An 11748-nucleotide genomic window follows, 5' to 3' on the forward strand; every position below is an offset into this window, starting at 1 on the left:
GGTGTCTTGAGGGCGTTTGAGGCCGCTCCGGGGGGAAAGCGCCTGAGTCGCCTGAGTCGCGTGAGCGGTGTGAGCTGGATGATGGTCGCAGCCCAGGCGTTGTGATTGCGCACTTGGCGTCAGCGTTTCTGCCGTCGCAGGTGGCCTCGGGCCAAAGTGAGGGACATGGACTGTGAGGGAAGAAGACGGAAGTGATGAAACTTTAGAATCGGGGGTTGAGGGTGCGCCACTGAAGAGAGAGAGGCCGACCCGAATGTATGTATGTATGTGTGTGTGTGTGTGTGTGTGTGTGTGTGTGTGTGTGCTTGTCTGCGTTTTGTAGCTGTGAGCACCGATTGCGATGTACAGCCAGTCCAAACAGATGCACAAAATGCATTTATCCTTGGTAGTGTTTGGAGTGTAAAACATAAGCACCCGGTGGGCGTCAGACCTCTGTGTTGGCCTGGCTGTGTGCGTGTGCAGCCCCAGCACCTGGTTTAATTCGTCGGTGCGGGAAAAGCGACTCGGATTTGAGATGGTTCTCTGGCGGTTCCACTGGAACTATGAAAAACAAGGACGGTTATGTCCACATCCATACGTGCAGGACGACCCCGACCTGGCATGCTGCGCTTCAAAACTTTAAGGCTACATAATAGACATGCCAGGCAGTTAGACCTAAAAAGTACGCTGGATAAATAATGAAGTATTTTTGGCCAGGGGAAGTTGAGTTTATGGGCGATAAAGCAGATACGAGTGTGATCAAACGCAGATTTCACTTGGAGCCCGCGCTACACATATAAATGGATTCTGATGAATGAAGACCTCACTACTCTACTACTACTACTACTAAAAAAATAAAAAATAAATCGGTGTCTGAGCCACAGAACAGGGCGGGAGCTCATCTCAAACTTGGGCGGCACTGTGTGTGTGGTGTCACTTATTTCTATTACCCCCAATAACTCACCATACATGCATAGAAATGCATGTACTCCATGGCGTGTGTGTGTGTGTGTGTGTGTGTGCGTGCGTGCGTGTGTGTGGTGCCTGTATGTGTTTATAGCTGTGTGTGTTGATGCCCCATCGCCTGCTTGCACCATGTGGGGGGTGGGCGGCGCCACAATGCGGCCCGGAGCCACCTGTTTGCCCCGCGCCCCCCTTCACCTGCGCCGCGTCCGCTCCGCCGCACTTTCCACGGTAACCCGAGAGAGCGCCGGCTCAAAGCACTGTGGACATTCTTGAATAATGAAAGAATACTCCGCTTACAGCGCCCGCCCTGAGCGCTCACGCTCTGTTTGGGCTTAGCGGCGGTCCCGGAGGGGGGGGGTGGGGGCAGCCGCGCTAATACAAAATACGTATAATTGATCGTGCTCACCCCCTGTGCCCGTCTTCTGGGAAGGACCAAGCAGAAGCCCTTCCAATTATTGTCGGCCAAAACGATTTCGGGGGTGGGGGGTTGGAGCGGCACGCCAAAGACCCACATCGTATAATTGACGCGGCGCTCGGGCCCCCCGGCCCCCAGCATGGCGGTGGTTTCCGAGCGCCGCGACTCGCCGGAGGCCCTGGGGGACGGGCCGGCGTTCTGGCCGCTCTGCCGCGGGGCTGACGTCACGCTGCGCCGCGCCCCGCCGCCGTCACCGCTGCGGTGCAACAACGGCGGACGCCCCCCCCCCCCCCGGCCCCGCCGCCGGGCTTCGTCTCTCCCCTTTCGCCTCCGTCTCGCGTCGCCCGTTTTCACGGCCGCCTCCGTCTGTTTTTTATTTATTTATTTTTTGCCTCCTCCGTCCGCGTCCCCCTCCCCCTCGCCCTCATCCCGTGACCTTGTCCACTTGGAAAGTTCCCTTCGCCCCCCCCCCCGCGGTGGGGAGCGAGCTTCTGTCCCTCGCTCCTCTTCTCCTCTCCTCCTCTCCCCCGTCTTCTTCTCCGCCCCCTTCTCCCTTCTAAGCCGCCTGTGGGCTGTACAGTAGAATTGGCTGCTCGACTAGTTCTCTGTGGTTTCTGCGCCTTTGTGGCTTCATAGATAAAACATCAAAGCCCAACCCGCTTAGAGAGAGGAAACTATTTCGGGGTGCGTTTTTTTTCTCGCTCTCTTTTTCGCCTTTTTTTTTTTTTTCCCCGGGTCTTTCCCCTCCTCCCTCATTCACCCCGGCCGCCCCTCGCCGTCCTCTGCCTCCACCCCGCTCGTCGCACCGCGGCCTCTCCGCCGGCGTGCGTTGCTCTGCCGAGCGCGGAACAACATTTCTAGCACTTCACTCTTCCGCTGTGACTCCTTCCATTTAATCTCTCCCATCTTTATTTGTCTGCTCAGGCCCCGGCCGGTCGTAAATCCTTTCATGCCCGGGATTGATAGTTGACTTTCATTGATTCAGCGCCGCTGCGGTTAAGACGGGAGCGGGGGGGATTAGAGCGCAGAAAATAAATACTCCTCAAAGGTTGAAAGGAGAGAGCAGGACTCAGCGTCGCATATTTCTCACTTCACGTCGACTTTCAGAGAGTTGCGGTCACGGGGCTTGTGTGCTTTTCTTTTTTTTTTCCTTCCATGTCTAATGACAGGGCTTTGGGCAACAGCAGTCTATAGCCTCCGGAGGAGTTGGGTTTCACAGTCGGAGCTATATCGGACACTCTGTCATCGACAATCAGGAGCGGGGCTATAAGGGTAGCTCTGTCATCGTCGGCTAATGCTCAGGGCTTAGGCCGGGATCATCCACGCGTCCCAGTGCCCCCCCCCCCCTTGCGTCGTTTGATTTAAACCTCCCCAACAAGCTCTCTATTACCATTATTCCGGTCCCTCAGCTTGTTGTTGTCACAATTAACCGACGGGCTCCCCAAAGGCCTGCATTTGAGCATGTGCATGTACTGTATATCGACTGCACACGCGCGTACACACGCGCTTAACCCCTCACACCTAAGTTAAGAAGCGGCGGTCGAATCGCTCTACGCGAATCCAAACGCGCGCGCACTGCAGCAGCAGAGAGTGCTCCCCTGCGGGGCACCTTGGAGCCTGGCGTCTCACAATCTTCGCCGCCGTATTGAGGTGTGAACTGTCACCCGTTCCGGCTCCAAATGGCGACAGTCTATTTTGGGTGGAGCGCGCCAACTGCAATAACCATCAGAGCGGCAGGTCCACTCGGCGCTTAAGCCCCTGGCGAAGGAAAAACGTGAGGAAGGTGGAGGTTCTGCACTGACGGCCTCACCTGACCCATAGACCTCTGCATCACTGGGGGGACAGCAATCCGCCAAACCGACAGCGGCATTTCCATCATTTCCATCCAATCACTTCAATTGGGGAACCAAAGAAACAGACGACCAAACAGTGTAAAGGAATAGCGTACCCTGCAAAACTAACAGATCTGCTTGAAAATATGAAATCATATCAACCACAGGGATATTTTTCGATATTCCATCATTTAGAACAGCGGTTTCCCAATGTGGGGTCCCCAGCAAAATGATGAATCACACATATTTCGTTGAGAAGATGTCAACACCGTAAGAGAATGAACAATAATGACTGTTTTGATCCTAGTTTCATCTTAGTTTCCTCCCTAACTATGGCTATGGAGTCATGGACTAAATCATATCCAACAATAAAATTGCTGAGGATTGAGGTCCCAGAGGCAAAATCTTATCAAATGGGCCTAATGCGTGTCAGAGTTGAGCAGAGAAACCATGGAATCTCTGTCGCTCGGTAAAAAGCCCAAAGTCTCTCGGTACAGCCGAGGCCCTCTCTGCTGAGACACATTGGCACAGTACTGATAGTTGGTTTCACATCATCCGTCGAATCAATTCACATCATTGAATCAATGAGTCTGTGGGGTCATCGACGCCACTGTACACTGACGCCCATACTTTACGGTCATACGGGTGACGCATGTAGAAATGTGCAAAGAAAAGATAAGGATTGCTTTAGGGGCCATTAAAAAGCACTGAGCCTACAGTGCGTACTCAACGCGGCTCAAGGTGCGATTTCTATATGGACGACAGACGATCAGATTGCCTATCGTTGCTCGCCCAGAACCAGGCCGAGGCGCACTACAAGGGGAACCGCCACGCTCGCAGGGTGAAGGGGATCGAGACGACCAGGACCCCTCGCGGCCAGGACAGCGACAAGCAACGGCCTCCCCCAGCTGCCTCCCCCCTGCCCCCGGGTCCCTCACCCTCCGGCCTGGAGCCCGACCCCAGCAAACTGAGTAAGCCTTGAGCGTCGCAGTCTCACGCACGCACGCACGCACACACACACACACACACACACACACACACACACACACACACACACACACACACACACAGAGTGAGCAGTTGGTGTGCGCAAGGTGTCGCGCAGGTCGCGACTTTTTCGGGTCCAGCTTCGGGTCCTTCACTGCCTCAGTCGTCAGTGTGAGCCAGCACGTGCCAAAAATAATACCTTCAAAACAGGGGCTATGATCTCACAGTTGTTTTCAATGTTCTACATAAATCTCGCGGCTCAATAAAAAGTGCAGTGCAGACCCAAGATCCAATCGACAGAGGAAATGCAGTCGTTTGCGCCACTAACACCTCCTCAGCCTTTGGAATTACCGGCGTACTGGGTCGGTCATCCCTGACGTTCAGGTGTAGTAGCAGAAGCCTAAGCTACTTTTTTACCAACCAACTAGCGACATGAATCTTTGTCCCTGTTTGCAGATGACCCCCAGTTTCATGACGCAACTACTGAGCCCCCTCCGATCACTGCCCCCGCCCTCGCCCCGGCGGATGCCGAATGGCCCGTGCCCCCCTCTGTGAGCACGCCTTGCCCCTCTTCCCCGTCCCCTGGATCTGCTGTCCCGAACTGGGAGCCGGCGGCGGCGGCGGCCGGGCTTCCCGACACCCTGTCCCCGGCGCCCAGCCTTTCCTCGGGAGACTCTGAGGAGGAGAAAGCCAAGAAGCTACTCTACTGCTCCCTGTGCAAAGTGGCGGTCAACTCCCTCTCTCAGCTTGAGGCGCACAACAAGGGTGAGGCTCTTTCAACGGAAATACAGTGTATAAGTTGTATGTCACACGAGCCTTTGGTTGAGCGCACCAACAATACCCTTAACAAGGTGAACGTCAAACACAGTATCATGACGGTATTTGTTCTAAAATCGGAGCAAAAGTAGGACTTTGGAACCTCCATTTGGAGGTGTCACATTTCCCCTCTGTTGAAGGTCTACGAACCAATGTTTACACTTTACTGCCGCTCAGTGGTGGGAATGATAGGACTGGACGAGGTTCAGGATTCCTCACTTGGAGTGGGCCATTGCACGGAATCATCTTGATGAACTTGTTCATTCTATCCCTCTTTCTATCTTTAATGCAGTTTTATTTTATTTAGTATCATTTACGCCGGACTTAAACAACCAAAGTGAATGTGAAATGATTTAAAACCCAAGTCGAGAAATAGTAGTAATGTATGAATATCCTGGTTTAAAAAAAAAAAAAAAAAAAAAGGGAGGAAAGGTACAATCCCTGATGTGCAATATGTCAAGATATGTGCAATGCACTTAGCGCTCTGGTTCCGATAAATGGTGTTTTTTTTTTCTATATATTTTATATTGTTTATAGTGCTTACCTTGATATGCTCTCTACTTTCTGCTGTCCCCCTTTTGCTGCTGGAACAATGTCGATTTCCCCGGTGTGGGATTAACAAAGGTTTTTCTTATCTTAATCCTTAAAGGTACCAAACACAAAACCATTCTGGAGGCTCGGAGTGGGCTGGGGCCTATCAAAGCCTACCCACGCCTGGGTCCCAAGCTGAGCCCGGAGCAGGGGGGTGGGCTGTCCTCGGACCCCGACACTCAGGAACGCACCTTCCACTGCGAGATCTGCAACGTGAGGGTCAACTCGGAGCTGCAGCTCAAGCAGGTGAGAGGCCCACGCGCAGCCGGCATCGGGATCCGCTGAGGGGCCCCCGCTAAGTCTCACAGGTTTTTTTTTGTGTTTTTTTTTACCTCCCGCATGTTCCAGCACATATCCAGCCGGAGGCATCGCGACGGAGTGGCGGGGAAACCGAACCCTCTCCTCAGTCGGCACAAGAAACGCACAGACTTTTTGGTATGGATTAAACTCTTCTCTACTCCCTTACGCTTCCTATGGAGAATCATCTCGCATGAATTGTGTTATTTCATGATCCAAAGTGTTTTCTTTGACTCTACGTTTCGACTTCTCCCCCCTCCCCGCCCCTCACATTCTCCTGCAGTGTAACCTGCCTTTCTCGAAGGAACTTTCAAAAACTCTGGGCGCCGGACTCTTGCCAAACCCTCTGGCCGTGGCCGCGGCGATGGCGGCCGCCGCGTCCTCCAGCCAGCTGGCCCTGCGTCCCCCCTGCGCGGCCCCTCGTCCGCACCCTCAAGTCCACCACCACCAACCCCACCACCACCACCTCCTGCAGGGCGCCCACCTCAGCCTGCTGCGGCCGGCCCCCGGGCCCATCCGCACCGCACACGGGCCGATCCTCTTCACTCCGTACTGATTGCGACGGGACGTGAACCGAAGCACACTGTGACCTTGACGGGGAGAACCAATCAAATCACTGCAAATGTGACATTTCAAACGGGGGGGGGAGGGGCGAGCATGTCTTCTTCCCATTTTTCCGCCGGCCTCGCCACCATCGACGCGCGGACGTCCCATTCCGTAGGAGGGAAGTTCGAGTGCGCCGGTGCATGACATCATCGCGTCCTCCAAACCCAGACGCTGGGATTTGTTTGGTTATTATTATTATCACTGAAGAATATTTTCATCCAAGAAAAACGTGACCGATGCAACACCCTAACTACCCTGCGCAGGTTTCCCCCCCACCCCGTTCCTATTTACCTAAATCATCTATGTTAGCCCCCACGGACCATAACCCACTGGACAGCAAGCCGCCTCTCGCGCCGGTTTGCACTTTTTGGAGCCGTTCTGCGAGCTAAACACGAGAGAGCAAAGCAACAACCATAGGCCCTGTACTTGCTATATCACCGTTTTTTTTTCCTTTTCTGTTCCGGGAACGACTTCTTTGTACCTTAGGGATTCTCAAGGGTCTTAGTATCTGAACCGTAGGCGGCGGATACTAATCTATATTTTCCTCTCTGGGAGAGGAAGAGGACGACATGGAGAGACAGTCACTCATTAATTGTGTCTTAAAAAATATCCACATGTTTCTCGATTTATGCACCAAGGCAAAGCTTATTATTCTAGTAGGCGTGTGACAGCTCAGCGGCGCTCTTGGTATTCACACGTACTGCCTGTGGATCAAGGGAGGAGGAGGAGGAGGAGGGTAGAGGAGGAGGAGGAGGAGGCGGCGGCTCGGCCGAACTGGAAATCATTGATTCACTGTGACTGAAGCATTCCTCAAAGTCTTCATTTATAATTGTGCCCGGTGACGACAGCTGAGCGTGTTTGTGCGTGCGTGTCATCCTTAGATAGAGCTCACCGGGGACGCCGCGGCCCCTGTGCCGATTCACTCCGCATCCCAGTGTACTCCAAGACATTTGAAAGGATTTGTCGCCGTTATCGCTTCTCCAACTCCACTTCACAAACACAGCCATGGGGAGGGAAAAAAACGAAAACAAACAAACGAAAAAAAATGAAACGTCTTAATGGATTCATCTCAACACTGTGAACAAACAGAAGCTGGAGGTGTTTGTTTGATGTGTATTTTAACTCTTATTGCAATAACATGACTGTAGAATACATGACAACCACACGTTTTGTCCCCGGAGAGGCGCCATAGGGACCGCAGGGTCGTAACGAGGCACATTTCATGAGACAAGCAGGTCGCGCATTATGGGATGTCGGGCGGAGGGGGCGACGGACCCCGCAGACGACCCCCCGTGTGACCCGCCGCCCACCCCGGCATGCAACCCGCCTCTCCGTGCGTTTTCTCTGCTCGGCCTCCGCGTCTCTCTGCTGCGGCCGCCGGACGCGCCGTCGTGGAGCGATCCCCCCTGCGGCGCGGTCCAGCCGCGGCCAGGGAGGCGCGTGGGACTGGAACGCCGCAGCAATACTCACGGCACGGAGGTTGGAACCCTCCGTTAACTGCAATAACAAAATGTATCGACGGCTACGTAGAAGAAGTGGACTGAATGATTACTGTATACCTAGATTATCATAGAAACGTGAGAGAAACGTGGAAAAAATACTGGATCTTCCTCGTTGACGAATAAATGAACAATATAAATTATGTACGAAAATCATTGAAATGGTGGTTGTGAATTTTTACTAATTTACTGTTTTTCTAATTTTTTTTTATATATATATACATACACAGCATACACAGCATTACTTATTTACTTTTTTTTTTTTTTGTATATACATTCACTCCGGTTGGTGGAATAACCCAGTTGGCAGAGGCTGAAAGTACACATCACACAAGGCAAGGCAAGAGGAAGAGGAAGAGGAAGTTGGGTCATTAGAAGCGGCCGACATTCACAAAGCAGCACAGGTGGATGTCCACACGCTCACAAAGTGATGATACAGATACTCACAGAACCTGGAAGACCACGTCAGGAACGAGGTGAGGAATTTGGATAGAGTTTAGTTAAAAGTTGTCGTTTAAGTCAATTTCTGGTTATGACAACGGTGACCTATCAATGACACTGTGAGGCGGCTGAATCCGGTCCTCAAACCCGTCCCAGGTGTATACGTTGATTGGGGATCGAGGGTGGAGTGGGATGATCTGACGACGTGAGAATATGCGGCAGATGACAAGTCAGTTAAAGGACGGCATCTCAATTCTCAAGTATGTGAGTAGGCCAAAGCAGCAGGCAGAAAAAAAGAAAACAGTCTGTACTTTGCACAGGATCGGTACGCAGGCGGTCAGTGGGTCGGGGGGAAACAGTCCGGCGTGGAGACGGCGAAGGCGCGGTCCAGGAAGCGGAGCGGGGGACCCGAAACGGAAGGGGACCGAGAGAGGCCGGAACGCTCGGCACGCGGTACGGGGACGACCCGGCACAGAGGGAACACAGCGGCTGAATACACGGGGGGAAGGGGAACTGGGGGACAGGTACAACTAATCAGGTCGGGGAAGACAAACAAAAGCAGGACGTTTAGACACTAGGGAGCAGGGCAGGACATCGCAGAACTCAGAGTTCATTCAACTCGATCCATGACTTTTATGGCTTGGGACAAGTGCTTTAGTGCTTTTTTTTTTTTTAATCACCCCGTGTCCCGGGAACACTGGTGGCCAGTGGATGAAGTGCAAATACAAGTGAAAACATCTTCGGAACAGCAAAGGCAGCACAGAAGGGGAATCCTTAAATCTCGAAAGTCCCTCTGGTGAAGGAAAACATGACCGTCGGGGGTCACGCAGAGCAGGGTTGCCATGTCTGTGTGACAAAGCCAGCGTAATGGCCGATCAAATTGTATGTATAGATATTATTCATGTAATCTGCATGCAAAATAGGTCTACCCAACCAGCGGAAACACCGGCAACACTAATGCAGCGGCGTGTTTAAACATCATCAGTCAGTTAAATTCAGAAATCCTCACCAGAAAGGCCATTTTAATTTATACAAAACATTTCTGAGAAGCCACAACCTTAGTGGACACTATATTTAAGTGAAGTACATACTATACTTAAATGGAATAATTTGGTGTAAAGTAAGAGGTGACAAAAAAAGTACAAATACCCTAAGAAAAGTATTCTGGTAAAAGTAGAGTCAATTCATATTCAATTTTCAACTTTTAAAAGTATTATTAATAAAATGCACTCGAGCATCAAAAGTAAGTTAAATACCGATTCAGCATCATGACCTTGTGATGATCATTGTCAAGACAAATTCTACTCTTAAGTTGATGAATTACAACACAAAACAAAACAATAACATGTCACCCCAAAGTGCCGAACACACCGTAGGACAGGCACAGGCATCTGAACCTCGTTTGGTGGTGAGATAAAGTGTAAAAAAAAAAAAAAAAAGTCCTTTTTAAAATCCAACAGGGCATTAATTAAAACTTGGAAGTGAAACTACTCTATGACATCAGCAGCAACTTCCCTCTCAGTATCCTGAGAGCTCTGCAGACTCACTGCTCAGGATTGTTCGGTGTATTTGTAACCTGTCAGACAGCACCTGCGTCATGATCGTCAGATTCTACATCATAGACCATCTATTATCTTTTTGCCACTGCCCAGAATGCTGCTGAATGACACGCACCAGCCGGAAAATGCCTCCTTCTCGTGCTACCATCCCGCGGTGGAGGGCTACCGCTACATTGCCGTGCTGTGGGGCTGTGCTGTGACCGTCGTGGGCTCGGTGGGAAATCTGATGACCGTTCTGGCCTTCGCCTTGGACGCGCGCTTGAGGACCCGCTTCAACGTGCTGATAATCAACTTGGCGATGGCCGACCTGCTGTACTGCACGATACTGCAGCCCATATCCGTAGATTCCTACTTATACCTCCGCTGGCGGGGCGGCCAACTCTGGTGCCAGACCTTCAGCCTGCTCCTCTTCGTCTCCAACTCCGTCTCCATCATCACCCTTTGTCTGATCGCCGCGAGCCGCTACCTCCTGGTTAAGAAGAGGGCCATGTTCGACCCGCTCTTCTCAAACATGGGCCTGGTGCTCCTCTTGGCCTCCACCTGGGCCCTCGGCACGGCGAGCTTCGCTCCGCTGTGGCCCGTCTACGTTTTTGTTCCCCAGGTGTGCACGTGCAGTTTCCACCGGACCAGGGGCCGCCCCTACACCACCATCCTGCTCTTTTTCTACTTCTTTGCGGGCCTGGCTTGTGTCGGTGTGTTCTACCTCCTCATTTACAAACGGGTTCAGGTGGCAGCAAAGGCTCTGGTCCGCTACAGGTTCAGTCGACGGTCGTCGAAAAGGCGCAAAGCAGCGTCCTCGATACAGGGGACAGAGGAGAATGGTCTGGGCAGTGCGGCGGCCAACACTCACAGCTGCGAGCTGAGCAGCCAGGGGGAACTGGAGCAAAACAAGGACGGAATTACATGGAGTAAGTCCCTGGGGGAAACACAGTCCCCCGACTCCACTCCAGGCTCTGACCAAACATCACATACATCAGGGATGGGTAAGTCTGCGCCGCCCTCAGCCGCTCCGGCTCTCGCCGCCGGGCCCTCGGCCTCCAAGACGCCGGGCTCGGGCGATGACGGGGAGTTCAAGCGAGTGACGCGGATGTGTTTCACCGTTTTCCTGAGCTTCGTGTTTTGCTTCGCACCGTTTCTGCTGCTCAACATAGCCGACAAGAACAACCGAGCTCCCCAGGTGCTCCACATGTTCTGTGCAAACCTCACCTGGCTCAACAGCTGCATCAACCCCGTGCTCTACGCGGCGATGAACCGCCAGTTTCGACAGGGATACCACTCCCTGCTCACCAGGGCCACCAGACCCCTGGCCTTCCTCTGGAGGTGTGGAGGGGTGTTCCCATAGACACCTTGTATCAGATGGGCTAGGACCCTTTAGAGGCTATGGTCACAGTATAGTGATGCACTGTATATGTAGAAACTCCAAGTTTATTCAGCAGCAAAACATTTCACTCATGCATGTCTTATTCTGCCTTGGCCAAATGTTAATTAGTTTATCAGGACAAGAATGTATGCACAGATCTTTGTTGCTGTAAGTTGTCCACAGACATACTTAATCCTGTCTTCATGTTATTATTTGTCCAGTATGAACCAAACAATGTATGTGACGTATGAATATCATTGAGTGGAATTATCATCACCACAGTGGTGTTCTCCTGTCATGCTACTGTGGTGAAAAATATCCTGAGGTTATATTTTAGCTTGTGGCACATACATAGGCAATACCTCTTGAGTAAGATACAGACCACTTGCAACAGCAGACC

The 11748-nt window shown here is 52.1% G+C and overlaps 2 protein-coding genes across 4 annotated transcripts in view; both read left to right on the plus strand.

The window, feature by feature from the left end:
• The window catches only part of LOC307230489 (zinc finger protein 385A-like), a 187547-nt gene extending 179403 nt beyond the window's left edge, over positions 1 to 8144 (plus strand). For all 3 annotated transcript variants that reach the window (XM_080000914.1, XM_080000913.1, XM_080000915.1), the window contains 5 exons: positions 3989 to 4163; positions 4636 to 4944; positions 5645 to 5832; positions 5935 to 6021; positions 6167 to 8144. In XM_080000914.1, coding sequence (XP_079857040.1) covers positions 3989 to 4163; positions 4636 to 4944; positions 5645 to 5832; positions 5935 to 6021; positions 6167 to 6439 — 1032 coding nt within the window. In that variant the 3' untranslated portion in view covers positions 6440 to 8144. The remainder of the gene's footprint in view (positions 1 to 3988; positions 4164 to 4635; positions 4945 to 5644; positions 5833 to 5934; positions 6022 to 6166) is intronic.
• A 1686-nt stretch (positions 8145 to 9830) lies between these two features.
• Positions 9831 to 11330, plus strand: gpr84 (G protein-coupled receptor 84; the record flags this gene model as incomplete). Its single annotated transcript, XM_080001145.1, has 1 exon — positions 9831 to 11330. The coding sequence occupies exon 1, from the start codon at positions 10083 to 10085 to the stop codon at positions 11328 to 11330; it is 1248 nt and encodes a 415-aa protein (XP_079857271.1). The 5' UTR covers positions 9831 to 10082.
• Between the last annotated feature and the right edge of the window lie 418 nt (positions 11331 to 11748).

Source organism: Zeus faber, assembly GCF_960531495.2.
Source record: "Zeus faber genome assembly, chromosome: 5".
NCBI classification, from domain to species: Eukaryota; Metazoa; Chordata; class Actinopteri; order Zeiformes; family Zeidae; genus Zeus; species Zeus faber.